Source organism: Athene cunicularia, assembly GCF_003259725.1.
Source record: "Athene cunicularia isolate RWA chromosome 1 unlocalized genomic scaffold, athCun1 chr1_part2, whole genome shotgun sequence".
In the NCBI taxonomy this organism is placed as follows: domain Eukaryota; kingdom Metazoa; phylum Chordata; class Aves; order Strigiformes; family Strigidae; genus Athene; species Athene cunicularia.
The window spans coordinates 4,702,385-4,722,316 of NW_020799092.1; the positions used below are offsets into that span (position 1 = coordinate 4,702,385).

The window sequence follows — 19,932 nt, forward strand, 5'->3', positions numbered from 1 at the left end:
TAAAAAGGAGTGTCCTAAATCTCATTCATAAATTAAACATACAAAAAATATACATATAAAGTGATACATATATATATATATATCTGTATGTGTGTGTGTATATATATATATGTGTATAAATTCTAAATTCACATTTCCGTGTTACCTGGAAGGAAGCATGCAAGAACAGCATATGGAGGGGTGGATGCTGAACAAGGTTCCTCTGGTCTGCCTAGAATAAATCTGCCTCCAGCAGCATTCCCCAGTGAGCTGAAGAAAGGGGAAGTGCTTTTAGCCCCGTTCCCTCTACACAGCAGTCTTCCTGAAGATCCGCAGAGTAGCTTCCTGTATTCCCCATACAGGCCACAGGTTCAGCCAAAATCTGAGGAACCATCAGGCTACAGCTGGAGAAGGAAAGGCAAACAAAAACTAAAGCTAAAACCTATTATCATCCAATCTGGTAGAGAAAAGTGGCAATTCACAGGTCAGCAACTGAACATGGGCACCACTATGTGGAAGGCCCTTGTTTGACCATGTTAAACAAGTGATTTCTATCCCACCTCTCTGTTCCTTCTGTAAGTCTCAGTCCCTTATGATCGTCATCCCTGGCTCTTTCTAAGATCTCCCCTCCTTGTCCAACTGCCAAATCTGTCCAGTTTATTCCCAAAAGGGCATCCAGTCATCTTGTAAACAGTCACTATGCATCCCACCAGTCTCTTTGCATCCCAAAGAGCACTTAAATGTGTAGTGCTCATTGTAGGGAAGAGATCAAGTGTTTTCAAATGTATGGATTTCATTAGGGATTCCTTCACAATCTCACCTTCTGAGGAAAGTCAACAAATTTCAGCCGGGCAAGAAATCGCCTCATTTCTCCACGGCTGATTTTGGGAGTGGTGCTGTCCTTTAGCCACACCATTCGACCTTGACTCATCATGGCCCACTTCAGGCCCAGCTTGTTGACTGAGAGAAACCCTGGCTGTTTTTCAGAGGTTGCAGTTGTTGTCACAGTGATGTGAAATGCATCCTTCTGGAGATCGTTAATTCCAACTGGTCCATCAGAAAAGAACAAGAAAATATAGATGAGGAGTAAATGATTATGTTTCTTCCAAAAGAAATCTTACAGTCTTTACTCACTCAAAACATCCACTGGACTGACTTTACAATTGCATGTACCTTAGTTAATTAGGGAAAAGTATTTTAAGTTAAAAATTTTCCATGGAAATAAATTTAGATCAGAAATGAAAGGGTTTGGTTCCAGGTGATGTTTTTGAGCTTGACATAGGAGATACACATATTTCAATAATTCAGTTCATTTTCAGAGAGCTTTTCTTCCAACACCTATTAGCAGCTATTGTTTTACCTCTATAGAAGGGAAAACTGGTAAAGCATGGACAACTCAGTTCACTCCAGTCACTGAAAAATGATCTGTACAGACCTCAGAAATCCCAATTTCTAACAAACTCCTCTAAAAATTATATTCTATTTGTTCTTGAATGAGCTGTGTTTTTGATACAAACCCAATTAGATGTATCACTATGTAGCAGCTTTTCTATGCTTCCTGGCCTACTGGACTCAGTGCTGGATGAACTGATCTTTTATTCCACATCCTGCCATGCTCAATAGGCTGGCTGTTGGTTGAACTGCTTTAGAAAGAGCAAGGAAATCCAACAGGGACTCTACAATCTTTTATAGATGTTAAATCAGATCTACTTTTCAATGAAAACACAAATTTAAATATTTTGCATTCTCCCTTTCAAAAGGAAAGAAGAAGCAGCACAGCTCCCAGAGAGCAAGAGAAGACGGCCAACAAAGGCAGAAATGTAACTGAGGTGACAGAGGAAAGTTTCATAGTGATTCTTCATGTACCACCTTAAACCATAAATAGTTCCATGGAAAGCAGACAGTAAAACATGCTCTCTGGTGTAAAACCTGTGTGAAATTAAACTTGGACCTTTCCTTGCTTAAACATGTACAAGAAACTTGGTGGGTCTTTTATTTGCAAAGTAGGGGTTGGACAGGACCTTTTTTCAGGAAGAAGACAAATCCTACTTTTGTCCTATGCGTGGTGGACCTCAGGTGCTATCTTTAAAGGCACAACTACATCCCACTGTTTCCCATAGCTACCTCTACATTCATATTCCTTAAGCCTAGGTAGTTTCTCCTCCATTGGTACTCACCTGCTGAAGCAATGACTTTGTCTGTTGCATTGGTGAGGTCCAAAAGGACTGCAGGAAAAACAGGATGGAGGAGATAGAGGTGGTGCAGTCCTGGGCGCTCAGGTCTGGGATCAGGTCGCTGTTGGAACAAAGGACAGACAACATTATAGCTGGCTAGCAAAGAGTAGTCTAGCTTTGCCAAAAAAACAAAGAAGTTTTCTGACACTGTGCTGTGTGGATCAAAGAATCAAAACCTCTATGGTTTTACAGAGACAAAATCCTGCAAAGTTTTTTTTTCTAAAACAGATTTGCTCCACAACTTCTGTTAGGTAAGACTGAGATCTGGCTCTGTCAAAGCCAGCTTGATGAGCAAAGCTACAGTCTGGAAGTTTAAGGCTCCAGGCTGACTTGTGTGCCTGCATGCAGAGAAGCAGTGCTATGGGGCTGGGAGCAAATCTGCAGGAAAAGTATCTCAGTTTTGCAGAAAAAAAAAAGGCAGAACGTTTTGGTTTTATGGACACGAATTTTGTGTAAATAAAGCTTTCTGGTGAAGAATTTGCACACTAAAACTGCTGTGTTGAGTTTCAGAGAAGTCAGAGTGTCAAAGCAAGAGGAAAAGATGTCCCTGACATACTTATTATATATCAGGTTTAAAGTTCAGTTACATTAGGAATAGAAGACAGAGACTGCATGTGCCTCACAGAGAAACCTCAAAGTGAAGAAAGGATGCTTGCTCACCAAACTTTGTAACACAGGCTGTGCTTCATCAGCCCAGAAGAGAAAAACAGACTTCTTGTCCAAAGTCATGACTGACAGTGCATCGAGTTGTTGTTTCTGCCACCGGAGTTCCTGGTTCCAGACAGTGAGGCCAGATTTGCCATCTATCACGACCACCTCAAGGCAGGGAAGAGATCTAGCATTAACAAGTGTTCAGGTGTGGACATACAGAAAGCTCCCTTGCAGTGGCATGGCCTGTGCTGTTTCCTTTCATGCCTGTGCCCACCCAGTGATAAGGGTCAGCCGAAATGGGAAGAGCAAAGAGCAGGGAATAATTGCCCCTTTCTACCAACCTCCTTCACTCCTATGCTGCCACCGCCCTCCTTGTCTTCAGTTATTTTACCTTTTTGTTCCCGTCTCCAGTCTGTGCTTGCAGCATGAAGTCCAGAGTTTGGTCAGCACTGAAGTAACCTGGTACAGGCTGGCTGCAAATTTGGGAAAAGAAACACTCAGCCTCATGGCAGAAAAACAGGGATTTCAGATGGAGGCAGCACAGTTGCTTTCATCCTCCATCTTGCCTAAAAAGGCAGGATTTGCCATGCTAAGTAAGACCTTTTATCCACTCCGAAGTGTTCTGATTGTCAGTAACCATCTGTTGGTGGATCAGAAAAGTGAAAAATGATCAAGCAGGCCATGGTGCTTGTTAGCCATTCTTCAGAGTTGTCTGTGTGTGGGGCATCCCTTGCTGGCCTGTGTAGACATCTGTTTTTCACCCTGTGTCATGACTCTATATTATTCTTCCCTTAGCACAAGAACCTGTACAGTTTTGCTACGGTCATAAAAAGTTAGCCAGCCCGTTCAAAATGCATTGGCAGATTTGACCTGCTGAAAGTGTATTTCCCAGGCTGCCTTAGCTGTGAGAAATGGCTCTTTATATACTTGCATTAACGTCAGCCCATGATTCTTGGTTTTCTTATTGCTGGTGGTTTTAAAAGCCTTTTTATAACCTTCAACAGTTTAAGTGAAGTCTCCTCTCATCCTCTCCCTTCCAGGTGACATAACACTATTACCTGAATATCCCTCATTATAACTATTTTCTAACCATCTTGCTTGCCTTTGGTTTTCTGAGTCTTATCTCTGTCTTCCTTAAATTCACCACAGCTAGACACAAGGTTCTAAATAAGCACAAACGATTCCTTAAAATTCACAGAATCAGATATTTTATGGCAAGGGGGGATCATCAGAATATGTCCTCCCTCCTCCTGTTTATGCCAGATTGCGGTATTTTACCCAATTAACTCAGTAGGCTGACTCTGACTAGATCTACTAGCCATAAGGCTTGCTATGGAAATACAAAGGTAAGATGAATACATCACTACTCATGACAGTCAGTTCTAATGATTAATCTCACCCAAAGAAACATGCCCGCATTTTCATTTACTTGAACATGAATGGCTTTCGCTCCAAGGCTCTTGTTCTTGCTACAGCAAGATTAAAATGCCTGTTTGCTCCTAATAATTACACAGGCTTAGGAACTCACCTCTTGGGCTTCTCTGATCATATAAACCCACTGACTTAAATCTTCCATGCTAAGGCATTTTTTCCAGCCATTTTCTTCACTTTTTTTCCAGCTTCCCCTTTAAAATGTGCATACCAGAATGGCTCCTGAACAGCAATGACACAGTAGAGTAGTGGCTTGACTACTTATACTTACTACATCTAACAACATTATTTGCTTTTCATACACCTTTGGCAACCAGAAGCAATATTTTCAAGGCAGTATCATGGGACACTCTTTTATCTTGAAAGCTCTCCAGTAGCAAAAGAAGTAGGAGGTATTCCTATCCTATGGGCACAAACTTAAAACCTCTCCTAAGGTGCCTCTTCTAATGTCCCATAAGGGTTACAGTCATTGTCATTCAGTTACTCTTCTCATAACCCGTAAGGGTTATAGTCAGCAGCAGATACCACAAACTGAATGCAGATAGACATACGTATTTTAGATTCTACCAATCAACTGAAAAATCCCCTGAGCACTTTCTCAAATGAACCAGAAGGCTAGTAATTATTCCTGTTTAACAGTAATCCCTACAGCAACCTGTTATTAATCCTCTCTCATCTGAAGCATCCCTTTATAACACAATTTTCAACTGCTTACTCAATTTCATGGTCTCTGAACTTCACCCTTGTTTTATGACTATTGATTCTCCTTTATGGTTTTCCAGGGATCTTATCAAAAGCTATCTGGAAATGCAGCACATCTGCACCAGACACTTTTTTTTTTCTTGGAGACTATTCTTAAAGAGCTGGACTCAGTCTGCCTGGCTGGAGTGGTGTGCTTGGGGCAGGTTTACCCAGGAAAAGGGGAGCTCTCAGCTGGCTCTGCAAGGAACTGATTTTCGGTCTGTTCAACTCTATGGTGACACCCCTGAGCTGAATTTGTCCCCCAGCCTGCACTGTTTAAGCAGAACAACTCATAAGTCCTAAAAAACCCCTAAAAACACTTAAATAAATGCTTGTCCACAACATATTCAGTCTACCAGGTCTCATCCTTCTTAACTCTCAGAAAACAGGCAGTTCAGGACTTAGCACAGTGGCCTTAAACAAGAATTGCTTTCATTATTTTTCAGCGTCTATCTGGCAGCTCCTGTACATGTATTCTACTCAGTCCCAGGTCATGGAACCAGAAGAAACAGGGCTGGAGTGCAGCAACCCAGAATACTAGTTGCCCAGAGAGTAGGTTGTGAAGTCTCTGTCCTTGGAGATACTTAAAACCTGACAGCACACAGCCCTGAGCAACTTGCTCTAGCCAGGCCTACCTGGGCAATTAGGTTGGACTAGGATATTTCCAGAGATACCTTCCAACCTCAACCATACTGTGATTCTGTGAATGGAACAGGTAAAATGGTTTTCAACCCTGTTGATTTGAACCCACTGAAATTTTCAGTTCATTAGCGGGCTCATTCAGGAATTTCTTCTTTATAACCGATTTTACAGCACTTATGAACTGGCTTTGCTTAGTCAGTACACACCCTTTAAACTAGACCCCAGACACATCCAGAAGTCTACAAACTCTGGGCCCATAACACTTTTAGTCCATCTCCTTTCCTCATAGCACGCCCAACTTGCCATAAGCCATTCCTAAAGCCATTGCTTATGTCATCCATCAGCCCTCAAGCATCTGGACATTATCTGAATATCAAACTTAGCTGAACACCATATTTTTTTTCTTAATGAAGTTCCAATGCCTTTTCCCTATAGGTGCTCTTGACAATCAGGTAACACTGAGCTGAGAGCTGCTTTCTTTCCTCTTGGTAGCAGAGCAAGCAATTTGTTTTCCGTATCACTTCCCTCAACTGTGCCCAACTGCCTTTTGCAAATATTTCATACTGGGCAAGCTGGAATTGCTGGTTATTATCAACACATGAGATCTGATAAATTACTTAATTTCCATGTGTGAAATCAGAAGATGAGCAGTATTATTTTAAGGATTACATTTAGTATAGATGGTGTGCTGACTACCATCCAAGTGTTCATTTTCAACTTTCAAGGAATGTTAAGATCTGTGGGCCATACGCAGGAACCTTCTCTAAATACTTAACATCCCTAACACAACCACTCCTCTCCACTGAGCTGGCAAGTAGCAGCCCTGAGCAGCAGACGGGCTGAATCACACACCAATAATCCCCTGAATTTCAATGCCATGACATTCCCCTGACATCCAGGGGATGAATCAAGCCCCTTATTTGTGATCACTCCCAAGCACACAGCTTGGGTTTCCAGCCTTCTGTTCCTTGCTCCCCCTGACCTCCTCACTTGCTCAGCGATGCATCTGCACACCTCCAGTTCTTAGATATCTCTGCAGACTTGGAGAATTCAACTGCTTTATAAAGAGCATATGTACTTCCAAGTAAAAGGCAGAAAATGGTACAGGAAGAAATAGTACATAAAAATGTTCCCAGTATGTAACCTGCTGATGTTCTGCAATTCCAGGGTCCAGCGGGGCTCCAGGTCCTGTCCCCGCAGTAGGATCAAGCCCTCTTTGGTCGTGATGAGCAGGTAGCTGCAGTTCGTGTCAGGAGACTTTATCGTCTGCAGGAAGTCAACACCCCCACTGGGACAAATGAAAAGCAGAGAGATTTCGAGGCTTGTATCTGTACATCTCAGCACCAGCTGCCTGTTCACATGGGAATTCATTCTACCTAAGACTTGAACTATTGTTGGAGAAGCCCATCTTTTCCCTAGTGTTGAACCTTAGCTTTCATTGGAGGTTTCTCGGTCAAGTGGGCTAAATTCAGGTGTGTGTGTGTGTGTCTTCTGAACATCCTGAGTTACCATAAAAAGCATGGAGTTTGAGAGTTCGTATTTGTTTCCTCCCTTTATTCCTATCCAGGTTGAACTTGACCACAATTTGGCAGTAAAGAAGAAGGAGGTAAGAAATCCAGGCCCACAATGCTGTACACAGACTGAGCTTCCCAAAGGGACTCCATTAGCTGGGAACACCATTTTTTTTTTCCTCCAGGTATATATAGCAGATGAAAGAAAGGAACAAGGAACAGGAGAAGCAAAGGACTCCCTTTTATCATACTCTGCACTTCTTTTGCTAGGACCACCACAGGACAGGAAGGAAACAACGGGTTCCCCAGAGTACTGTTACAACTGGACAAAGGAAAAAAGGGCAGTATTGAAGTAGAAGGGACGGACCATCTCTAGGAGCACTAAGAGGTGCCTACCCTCCCCTTCCTCTACCAGTGGAAGCAAGATGACAAGTTCATCTCATACCTGTAAATGTCAATGAGCTCTGACAGGTTGACAGATCTGCGCTTTTCCCACTCTGGCTCCTCCTGCTGCAGCATTGCAGGAAAGCTGTCCCGGTTTCTGGCTTGGGTAAAGATATCCCTCAGGGCAACTGCTTGAACATTACCTGCCAGGAAGAGCAAAGATGAAGAGTCCTGCCTGCAAAAGTTAACTCCCTAGTAGTACCGAGGGTCCTTGGGACCACTGCAGTTGTGGTATAAGGCAAAGAAATGCCCAAAGCTGGAACTCCTCTGGTATGATGTGCCTTTGGGAAATTTCCAAGGTATTCCAGGCTGGCAGGTATTGGTACTCCTGCTCTTTTCCACACCACAGCAGTGAGACTTGTTCCCATGCCCTCTACTCTTAGCTTTTACAGCATAAGGCAAGGAAGAAATATCCCAGGGATGCTCTGGGCCATTTTAGGTAAAATTAATGTTTTCAGTAAGGTGAAGTGTCAGAGAGGCAAGATGCATCTTACCAAAACCGAACAGGATGTAGATGGCTCCTCGGCTGGTGATGTGGACTTGGGGGCCAATCACTTTCCCTTCTCCATTGGTGCTGTACCTCACAGGCACACCCAAAGCAGTCCCAGTCTTTCCTGACACCAAGATGAAAAACACATCAGGCTGCAAAGAGAGAGATGTAGAGATTTTTAGCAGTGCTTTCATGCACTTGTGCTCTCAGATTCTTCCCCAGTCCCTACAGCACGAAGCTCCATTGCTCTTTCCCCCCACAGCAAGGTCTAGCTAGTGATCCCTTTCTCTTTGATTAGTCTGGCTTCCTGGGCATCTTACATTCATGCTTATGTTTTGACTGCAGATGCATCAAAGATGGAAGAGACTTCAGAAATCTGAACTCCTCTAACAACATTAATGCTAGAATTGTGGTATGGGATGAGCATAGAGGAAATCTGCATCTGAATTAATCACACAAGTATTTCTTTCATTTGGATAAGCTGAGTGGTCCTTTCTCCAGAGATCTATCTCGACATGGCTCCCTACATGACTGCTAAACACTCACGTCAAACCAAGCCTTCACTGTACAGAAACAGGTAATTCTCAAGTCTCAGCCAGGGGTAAACAATGACCCTTCTGTTCATTCTCAGCTGACAAGAAATGCAGGTAGTGTCATTATTACTTGAACAAACTGCTCTGACCTTCTGAAAGAAAAAGGCTGTGTTTCAGGGAAATCTAAGGGAATGAAAATTATGGGCTCTGGCAGCTCCTGTTACAGCCTTTCCACATCATGCTCCCTGTTCTTCCTCTAGATAGTCAAGGTTCTTTCAAACCTTGAGCAGGGATATGCTGTACCTGTGTCTCTTTGAGAGCCAGAACAACAATATCCCTAATCCCATCTCCATCTACATCTGGAAGAGTTGCAGCCGGTGCAGCCAGGATCCCACTTGAAAGGTGGATGGAGTTCAGTGTCCAGATGGTCTTGCCTGCAGGAAGAACAGGATGAAAAAGACTTGCAGCACTTGGGGAACCAAGGGTTCCACAAAACCTTGAAGGAGGGTTAAAGAGAGTTTGTATCCCCCATTCTCTGAGAAGAGGAAGGAGAAGCCTACAAACTAGGGCAAGCTGCAGTGAGAAGCAAAGTTCTTCCCCATCATTTCTTCAGACTGTCTTTGCGTCATGCCTCCAGTCCTACTGTGCTTCCTTCTTAGCATCTCTCTAGGAAGACCCAAGCCCAGAACAATTCCTGAAATAGCAGAGAATATTAGAGGTTCACTCTTGGAAGGAGTACCTAAACAAAAGTGTTGCTCTGCAGGACAGCAGTTTTTTTCCTCAGCCAGCACTAAAGCCTGTAGGTAGATGTCAGGAAAGGGAACAGATGGGCAATTCTGATTTTCAAAGTGCAAATCTTGTCTCAGTTAAATTCCCAGCAGCAAACAGCCACTCCAGCATGGCATGCTTACTCCACCTCAGGGTGAAAGCATGTTAGCAGACGTGATGTCAAATGGTTCAGCAGTCCAGCATTGACCCAGCTGGAAACTCAGTAAAAACCAATTTGCAAATTGGCAAATAAACATCCAAAAAAGGCAAAATGAAGTTCAATGCTTTTACTTTTTCATTATTCTTTTGTCAACACTTCTGCTTTTTCAATCAATTTAAAAATGCTTTGCTGCTGCTGCTGTGTAGGATACCATTTTCCTCTGCATGACAAAGTAAACCAAAGGCGATACCTGCAAACACTTGCGCGCATTAACACTACTACTCCTTGTAAAGGAGACAGCCTATGGTCCTGACCATGCAAACAGTGTGTAAGTAAGCTGGTCCCTAAAAGCATTTGAAAGGTAAGTGCTGCTGCTCATTGACTGGATCTGTCATTTAAACCCAAGGTTTCCTGTATGTCTCCATTCTCTGTTCTGATTCCAAAAACATCCATATACCTACCTATGAATATCTTTGCCAGTGAATTAATGTGGTAGAACAAACAGCAATCGGTGAATGGAGGTGTACATGATCAAGAGATAAAAAATACAATATTCATTCACATCTAATCAGTTCTTCTATGGGCCTAATTTCTCTGGAAGTTTTCCTGGCTGTAGTACATGTCCTTATATAATTTCTCCAAGAACGGTGTTCAGCTTTTCAGTGCTGTTAGGTTGGTGGTGAGTTATACTAACAGCTCAATGTTGATGAGAACAGACCTTACATATCCTTTATGCCATGGGGATGCTACATTTGAAATGTTCTGAGATGGCTGGATGAAGATGCTGCCACAAAGCAGCAATGGTTTGGATTCTCTTATCCTGTGTAACTAGAAACTCTATTGTTACAGCCACCATGAAGTGCCAGCACTGAACCACTCATGCATATTACTCTTTTAAAGAAAAAAAGGAGAAGTAGCATATTTCTAGTATGCTGGGAGTTCACTCTACCTGTGGAAGCACTGAGAAGGCTGAGAAATTTTGATATCCCGGTAACAAGGCAGACAGGTTCTGCAGGTGCCCCCAGTGACAGTCCTTTGCACTGCACACTCTGAGTCTCCTCTGGAAGCTGGATGGACCACAAGGTGCTGCCATTCATACCAGAAAGGGCCACCACAGTTACGTAGGGCCTAGAGACACCTGGAAGAGACAGGAAAGAGAGAGTGAAATCCCTTGGCATCAGAGGCTATGTCCATGCTGCCTTTGGTCTCTGAGCTTGACTTCAAGCTCTAGCTCCTAAAGCTAAGTGGCTCAAGCCAGCCACATCCACGCTGCCTGAAAGCAAGGGTCAAATCCCACCCCATGGCTGAGTCCCTCTGCCTGCCAAGCCTAGAAGTGATCTCTAGACAAGCTGGGCTGTCAGCCAACAGCAGAGACAATCCTCCAATGGAGGCTGGACCTGAGCTCACAGGAAGAAATGTGGGCAACTGGGCACAGAGGAACCAAGATCCTGGGGACAGTTGTGCTGACCTCCTAATGTGAAATGTACTGCTGTCAAACCAGATTGATCCTTCTGATTCCCTCTACCTCATGACAACAGCTAACACCAAGGGAAACCTTAAGTGATTCCCAAGGAAGATGCCACCTCATGTGAAAGTCCCAGGTTGTTTCTAATTCTGGAGCAGCAGAAAGTGACTGGCAATCTAAGAGCTTTTTCCTTTGTTTTCCAAATGAGTTTTATTATTGTGAAAAACAGATTGAATGGAACCAATTGGTGTAACTCAGGGGTCTTTTCCTAAATCACCAGTTAGCACAAAATAATTGTAATAAAAACAGTGTTTTATGCTGTTTCAATTGACTCTTGGCTCTGATTCCAAATGTGAGCACAGCCTGTCCTCAGACATAATTGTGGTTACTGTAATTTCTACCTGGTATGCTCATATTGCAATTTAAGATGAACTTCTGTATATTTCAAAATAACAACATTCCCAGCTGACTCCTTACTAGCAAAACAACACACATGATCTGACTACACAAAGGGCGTATCTGGGCCACTGGCTGAGTCCACTCTCTATATCAAACTTACTCTCTTCTCAAATTGGAAATCATCTGGCTTATGTTAAGAGGTTGCCCCAGCCCAAATTGTTCTCTTCACTGGCTTGGCAGGGACCACGAACAACTAAGTCCTGAGTGAAGCTCACAGCTGTTGTGTGTACAAGCTGAAGAAACAGTTAACAATGTCATAGCTTACTCCATCAGTTGCCTATCTCAAGCTTATCTCTACCTGACACTGTGAATGCTCTGAGCACAAATTAAAGCAGTGCTTATGTCCAGCTATGTAAGTTTAGGATTGTGATGGGCTTACATCTTATTTAGTGTCTGCTTTTTGTCTTCCAGCATAGCTATAGCCCAGGATATGTAGCTAGGTACGACTAGTTTAATTCAGGGCATGCTGAGAAGTGTACATATGTCTGCAATGAAAGATAAATACAATGTAACAGCAAAACAGAGAACGCAAGAACAACCTCTACAAACTGGATGCAGCTGTTATGGCAACAGTATCCTCCTCTCTCACTTTATTTTTTAACTTACTCTAGTTTTCTCTACACTTGTAGGTTTCTTAAGACTTGCTGTGAAATACTGAGGGCCTTCCTTTGGCTATGGAGAAGCAGCATTTTCCCCATCCTCTATATTTTTATTGCCCTACTCTTTGAAGAGCCAAGACATTTTGCTCCCACAAATAGTTCTCTTCAGGCTGTGCAATATATGCTTGCTCCCTGAATACAACTCTGAGACTGAACAGATTCATGTAATCTCAGGTGATGCCAGGCAGATGGCATCAGTACAGCAGGCAGCTGGGAACCTCTGGGACTTCAGAAGCCCAGTGCATCAGGATGCCACCGGACTTGGCAGCCCCTGTATAACAGTGGCCAGTATCAGCAGGCTGCTGCTATGTTACCTGAGGGGTTTGAGTGTTAACAGAGAAAGCAAAAGCAGACAGGAGGAAGCAGCAGGGTAATACCTGCTAAACAGCAGCTTCCCCACCATCAGCTAGTCTATTAGTCATGAATTAACAATTTGGAGGCTGGCAAGTATATGGAGTGACCTGGAGAAAAAGGCAGCAAGGTGAGGGTGTTTCCAGAAACACTAACCTACATCTGCTTGAGAAAAGTCCATAATGCTCCCTGTTGGCAAGCAACTGGCTAGTTCAGAAGAACCAGAGCACTTCAACAGTCAGCTCTGCCATCACTGTTCCTGTCACCAACTACCCTTGTTAATGACCAGGACACTGAACCACAGATCAGAAAAGAGTCAAGACTCTAGCACTGAATCTCATTTGTGGCCTTTGTCAAGCCACTTCTCCATGCTTCCATCTCTGTGCCTGTAAAATGGAGGTAGTTAGACAGAGCAATTTTGTAAATGGGTCTGAGAGATAACAAGGGGAGAAAAACCCCCATCTTATTTCCAATTGCTATTTGTAGAGCAGTGCTTTTTGATCGCTTTATCTGTGCCCCCAAACCAAATGTGCACAAATATAGTACAAAGAGGTGGACTTGCCCCAAGATGAGATAAGGGGAAATAGATGATGTTGACCCAACAGGTATGGGAGCACAGGCTTGCAGTGAAAATTATAAGCAGCATGACAAAGCACAGGCACAGTCCACCAGCCATTTTAAGGAACTCTGAAAAAGAGCAATGCAGTGGATTTACAGTGGCATGAACTCTTCCCATGCATAAGACAAACGTACAAAGGTCTGTACTGACATATACAGAAAGGAATGGAAAGGAACTGCAGTGCTTACCCATGACACTAGCATTCATTAAGGCAGTGAAGACAATGATGATGTCAGGGAGCCCATCACCATTCACATCACACAGTTCCAGTGGGGATAACACACCACCTGAAATAGTCACAGAGAATTAATGGACTGTTGTCAAAAAGGCCATCGAGCCCATTTTCCACAATGGGAGAGGAGGGCTGGTTCAGAAAAGAGACTCATGGACAGCCAAGCCTCACAGAGTCTGCTAGGGAACTACCCATGCCAGGCAGCTCACATCATGGCAAGATTTTTCATTTCATGTAAAGACAGAAATATAGCATCTGGGGCACAGAAAGGAAAGGGAAAAATGGCGAACCTAACAGAAAAAGATTTCTGCTTACCATTTCACTTTCTGATGTGATGTGGGAGCCACATATCTTATGAAAGGCTTAGATTTGGAAGCCAGCGGCAGAAAGCAAGGAGGGAGAGACCTATCTAGACCTGGTAGAAATTATTTCACAAACCACTATTACTTTACTGCAGAATGTATAGAATGACAAAAGATCCTGAATGTTGATGTATGGATTCAAGCAGGACAAGAAGACAAAAGACATAAGGTTAGTTAAGCCAGTCAGAAGACACAATTTCTACCCTTCTCCTCCCAAACACACCCACACACTTCAGTGTGGAGGTGCTGGTGAAACCTAGGATGTAGAGAGGGAAGTGCTATGTTTTAAAGTGGGCTGAGCCATCTCCATCTGAACAGAGCACACCATCCGGACAAAAAAAGGCAGGATGGGAGAAGAGTCAAAATGGGGTTTGGTGTTGACAGAAACAAGATTTTGTGGCACTGTTACCTACTGATACCAGATCTCACAGGCCTCAGCTTGAAGAGTGAGCAGGACACAGCTGCCTGACTATTACCTCGGAGCATCTGCCATGGTGAGGAAGGGCCTCTGCTCCGACCTGGCTCTCCCAGATAGGTCTCTCCCGCTGATGCCCAGCCTGGGAGCTGTCACCTCCCCCATGTCAGATGCTGTTCCTGGGGCTTTCTCACCTGCTCCCTGACCTAGGTTGCGGTTCCAGGTGTTATGCAAGTCTCTAGGGGGACAGGGAATTAGAAATGCGCACACCAACACAAGAATCATCGAGATCACCACAGTGAGCAAAAAGATCGCTGTGCGCAGGTATGGCATGAGGGAGGGAGCAGCCTTCTGCTCCAAACTCCCAGCCGTCTCTGCAGGATAACCCTCAGGTGCGCTCTCTGACGTGTGCTGCTTTGTCATCCCAACCTCCACATCAGAGTCAGGGTCCTGCATCTCCTCAGGGGGGCTCTTCCCATTCTTGACCCCCCCGTTCTTCTGGATGTTGAGTACCAGGTCATCTTCACTTTCATCACTGTCAGCCTGAGTGAGGGGATCATACTCCCCAAGGTCCGGGCTCTTCTTTCCTGAGGACAGAGATGGAGAGAGACAATAAAATATGAGTCCCTCACTTTTGCAGGATCTCAGTGGAGAAAAGTCTGCAGTGGAGAGTGATACAGAAGGGACGACAGCACAGTCTGGATTTTGCATAGATCCAAGGGAGAGATGTGAGAAAAAAGCCAGGGTCTGTCCATGTTTCAGAGCAGCAGCTCCAGGAGAAAAGATGCCAACAGTTTACTTCCCCAAGATAAACGTGTATATATAGTATAAATATAAATACACACACATGTATGTGTACATATATGGAATTCATGGCTGATTTAATTCTAATACTTTCCTGTTTGGTAATGAGACACACTGACATGAAGTCATGTTTCAGACTCTGAATACCTAAACTGCAGCACTCTCTTGACTTCAGATTCTGAACTCCTTTAGCATTTGCCAGTCTCTAATCCTGACACAGCCCGTCTCACTTGTAGTCTTTGTTCTCTGAGGTGGCATCCCTCTGCAACTAATTTTTTCCCTCCTTCTCCTGCCTGGTCCAGGCAGCACTGCTGCTTTCTAGTGTGTCACATCTGCTGTCCTGTTTTGTGAGGGATAGAAGGGATAGTGCATGGATTCTCTGCAGTGCTGGAGTGCAACTCCCTGAAGATGAGGGCAAAGTGACTTTGTCCTTTCAGGAAATAACATGCTGGTCTCTGGAAGGGATCAGGGCTGCCCCTCTGAGACACCACATTCTCTGCATGGCTCAGTACTGTGAGGAGTGATCCAGCCCCTGCAGTAGGAAACTACAGTGCTCCTGCTCTGTTCCTGCTGTCACCAGAGCTGACAGCTTGCGCTTGGTGTTGCCAAGATAGATAATTTAGTACTTATGCCTTCAGGTGGTGGTACAAGAAAGTAGCTTAGCTTTAGGCGTCTCCCCCACAGATGCCTGCCACATGGACAACTTCTCCCCCAAGCCCTAGACAGCCGCAGGGAGTGTGACAAGGGCAGGTGCAGAGCCCGGTAGTATGTACTGGCATAAGGCCAGGGCCATCTGTTTGTGGGAGCAGCCAAGATCATGCAGACTCACTGCCCTGAGCTACGAGTGGAAGATCACGTCTCAGGGAGCTGCCCTGCACCACCAGGCTGGGCATGCAGCCATGGCCACTGCTCTGATGATTGCAGGATCTCAGTCTATTTCTCTCTCTCTCCTGTTCCAAGGTGGGACTTTGCTCTTCCAGATATCTGCCTCATTTCCCTTTGCCTAAAGCTGACTGGAGACAGGAACTAACTTGTGCCCGAAGATGTCTGAAGTGATACATGCAAGGCATAAATAATAAGCAAAACTACACAAGCTGTAACCACTCTCAGACACTAAGATATGAGAAGGCTTTACAGAGAGGAAATTTAGGGGTGTTTCATGATTATTCTTCCTACATAAGATAATATGCCTTACTTCTAGTTTTCCTGTTAAAGGCAGACTCAAGTTACAGACATATCGTAGTACCTAGTTAGTGCAACAGATCTGTTTTGCATCATCTAGAATATATTTTGCAGCACATGCATCTCATTTCTATTTAATTTCTTGCCCCACAAAAGGATCTTCACTCTCCCTTCCTGTACCACTTATAAATGGTATTCAGTGTCAATTTTAGGTTTTAAGAAAAACTCTCAATTCCACTGAAGGCCAAATGCCCCACACTAAGTGGAGCAGCCAGGACTACCCACCCACACTGAACAGAGGGAAATAAACATATCCAATAATATCAGAGACCTAAGTAAGACCCTTTCCTTTTGAACTAGGAGCTTCTACAAAAGATTTAAGTCAAAATAATATGGTGCACATACACACTCCAAAAAGCTGTTCCTTCTGGAGGTAGAGCACCCAGCTAAAGCTACTACATTCCTATGGGACGGTCCTGTGCATCCCTGTGAGACACTACATTGTTTCACATAGACCTGTTCTAAACATGAGTTCAAAGTGTGGGTTCTGCAGGAAGTCTTGACAACTTTGGCTCCATCCAGCGAGCAGCACAGAAGGCCACCGACCTCAGTGACACACAGCTCTCTGCTCAGAGACTGCAGTGACAGTGCAGTGTCAATTTCCCAGATCTCTCTATACACTAGGTTGTGCTGACAAGTTGCTGAAAGAGTACTCAGCAAAACCAAGAAATGCCAGAGAGAACTTGCTGGCAGGGTATCTGCAGCGTTTCACTACAGATCCAGATGTGCCAGTTCAAGCCAGGTCAGAGTGATATTAAGAGCAAATGCTACTAGCCCAAGAGTAAATGGTATTTAGCCTGGGAAGTCAAAGTTGGACAGTTATGTTAACTAGACAACTCCTGGTTTTGGAAACTGGTGTGCTTTGAGTAAAACAACTCAAGAGCATGCCTACACTTTGGATATTCTGTGATTTGTTTAATTATTTTAAATCCAGTCAATACAGAAAACTGAAACCTGTCTTGGGGCAACTAAAAGCATTGATAGGAATGAGCATTATCTGGAAAAGTTTTGTTCTGGATCTCTAGGAGACAAAGAATCTCAAAACTATGGCACACCCACTCCCTGAACTGGCAAGAATTGAGATGTTGGCAACGATCTCTAACAGGAACACCTTTCCTGCTGAAAACCACTGATCAGAGGCTAGAAAACAGCTACTACACAGCAGTGATTCACATCTTTTGGTGATCTACATAGGGAAGGATCAATTGAGTTATAGGAGACCTATAAAGCAGTTAGCTGCTCAGTCTTATTTCAAGTCTAAGCTTGATCAGGAACCAGAAACTGGCACTCCTCCCTATCTTTCCTCAAAATACTAGTTGGCACTCTCACAATGTACAACCACTCAGTAGTCAGCCATAAAATGTGCTGCTGATATTTTTTTAAAATCAAAAGGAGGGAAGACACGACTTTAACAGTGTTAGAGCACTCACCTAGCTCATGGGAAATCCAATTGCATAACTAATCTCAAAGGATTCAAACACTCATCTCCCACTGTTCAGAGAGAGCCCTAACAATTGATCTACAGATGTTTTGGGAATGCATCTGGAGGGCTAGTGAGGACGTGCTCAGCCCAACCACCTGAGACTCTTCTGTGGTGCAGAGAATACATAACATATGATTCACCTGACTGGAGAGAGAGCAGAAGGAAGATGAGTCTTCATCTGAGTTTTAGGTCACTTGCTATGGGAAGGAAGGATACCATACGTAGCTTTCACTAATAACTACCAAACATTTTTTCCATAGAAAAGCATGAATAGAGAGACATAAACACCAGTAAATAATGTGTGAAAATGAGCGTAATCTCAGAGTATTTAGAGAATTATGATTTACTGAGAAGTGCTCCACCAGTCAAATTCTTTCCCTTCTGGTCAACAACAAGGCTTAGGCTGGGGAAAGACAGTTTGTCCACCAAAAGAAAACTAAAATTGCCTCTGTTGCAAGTGATCAACTGTCAGAAAATCCAATACTCCCACACAGTTTTCAGCTTTCCATTGTGGAAGTAGAAATGCTAAGACCAAGTCAGCCACTTGGTCAAACTCTCACCCTATCTCCTGAAATGATAATCACTGCTTAATCTTCATGATAAATTAGTCCCTGCACTAAAGAAAACAGAGTCCAGACCTACCTTGAGCAGTTCTGTGGCCTTGTGTATGTAACAATCTGTATAACTCATATCTTGTTATCTGTCATTATCTGCATAGCAACAGTGTATATAAATCTTGCATCCACTTTACAGTGACGGAGTTCAAATCAGCAGTCCCTGCTGCTCTGTTTTCTTTCCTAACAGGTATAGTAAATAAACTACTTCTGTTCTGACCCGCTCTAAATTGTATTCCATTTTTTTCCATGGCATCAGTGATAAAAGAGAGGTTCTGTCAGCAGCCTGTGGTTACAAACAATCTGAGGTACTGTTGCTTGTGATCTGTTAATTGTCATGTTGCCCTGGATTTTTTTTTCAGCCACTGGGAGAAAGGGCAAATACCAAAGAAAGAGGTTTTCAAAGGCAGAAAAGAGAAAAAATGCCCCAAACTTATCAACTTTCAAGGGCAGTTGGACTCTTAAACTGCACATCTGAAAATCCCCTGTGTACCTGCCTAATAGTAGTTTTTGCACAAGAAGCTCTTGCAGCTATTGCAGTGAAGAACATGACCTCTAAAAGAAGAAAAGATTAATCATGTGATCATTATCTGGAAAGGAGGAATCTGTTGGAATCAGGTCCCACTCATAATGAAATACCATTTCTAGTGCTGATGGCTTGAAAGATATTCATTGTAATCTTTTTTTTTTCTGGTTTTGACTTACTGGAAAGGCTTTTCTTTGCACTCACTTTGGAGTGAAAATAGCAGATCTTGGACTTCAGAAGAGTACAATTTTCAGTGTGTTATTCCAATTATGACATACTTGTTCCAGTATCTTTTGTACTAACTTCATGTTCTGCTTAGTTGTTGTTTGTTTTTTTTTTTCCCAGCTGGCAGTCGGCAGGCATCAGTCACTGCAGTGAAATGCTGGGGTTTCAACCCCAAGCCCCAAATTAAGGTTGACATATGGGTGATTCCCACAGCCCTTCACAAAGGGGTGGTGAGTTTACCTTTAGGCTTCCCTCCAGGGTGCGGCCCTTGCAGGGAGAGCCATTGGGTAAATGAGCCCCAGGTGTCCCAAATTAAGTAAACAAAAGTCAGGTGTCCCACTTGGGGATAAAAGCTGGGACCACTTGCAGGAACGGGCAGTGTCTGTCTGTGAGGTGGATGCACTTTGCAGAGGTCCCTGTTGGGGAAAGACCTTCTGCCTCCCTGGGACTGGGCTCCAGTCAGGTCTGGCTTTTGTAAATGTGGGCTGTGTAGAGATTCAGTATGTGGCTTCCTTGGTCTTATGTATTTGGTTTGTTGACTCGGTTGTCTCCTGTCCCTTCTATGGGAAACTGCATTTCACCATTTATTCCACCATTGTTGGTTGTGCAGTGCTGTTGTTGGGGTCAGTGGGATTGATGTCAATTATGTACAATCTGACTGTTTGTACCCCCAGCGCTCACCCATGTACTGACCCTTTTGTATCAAATACAATTTGGTTATTGGTTCATCTTCATGCTGGCTGTGTCCTTTGTGCTAGGCCTAATAATTAGCAAAACTTGCAGACATATCTCTATGTCTGTGGGAAGACAAGTTACCACATATAGACATAATTAATGAGATGCAGCAGAAAAAAAACAGCTATAGCAATAGGCTTTCTGCCTTCTTATTGCT

General features: G+C 43.7%; 1 protein-coding gene across 1 annotated transcript; it reads right to left on the reverse strand.

Annotated features, from left to right (window-relative positions):
- Positions 1–72: 72 nt before the first annotated feature.
- FAM234B (family with sequence similarity 234 member B) lies at positions 73–14,872 on the reverse strand. Its single transcript, XM_026841199.1, has 12 exons — positions 14,341–14,872; positions 13,326–13,424; positions 10,534–10,722; positions 8,960–9,090; positions 8,128–8,275; positions 7,635–7,776; positions 6,823–6,966; positions 3,256–3,337; positions 2,874–3,029; positions 2,157–2,274; positions 800–1,026; positions 73–383 (listed from the first exon to the last, which is right to left on the reverse strand). Exons 1-12 carry the CDS (start codon positions 14,855–14,857, stop codon positions 378–380), a joined length of 1,959 nt encoding a protein of 652 aa, XP_026697000.1. The 5' UTR covers positions 14,858–14,872; the 3' UTR covers positions 73–377.
- Positions 14,873–19,932: the final 5,060 nt, after the last annotated feature.

What these genes read in the sequence shown, in the direction of transcription:
- FAM234B (XM_026841199.1), bottom strand. Translation starts at nt 14,857, where the DNA reads ATGCAAAATCCAGACTGTGCTGTCGTCCCTTCTGTATCACTCTCCACT. An exon ending in CAACCTAGGTCAGGGAGCAG is followed by an intron (nt 13,425 to 14,340) that starts GTGAGAAAGCCC and finishes TGACTATTTCAG; the next exon opens with GTGGTGTGTTATCCCCACTG. An exon ending in CAAAGTCATTGCTTCAGCAG is followed by an intron (nt 1,027 to 2,156) that starts GTGAGTACCAAT and finishes CTGATGGACCAG; the next exon opens with TTGGAATTAACGATCTCCAG.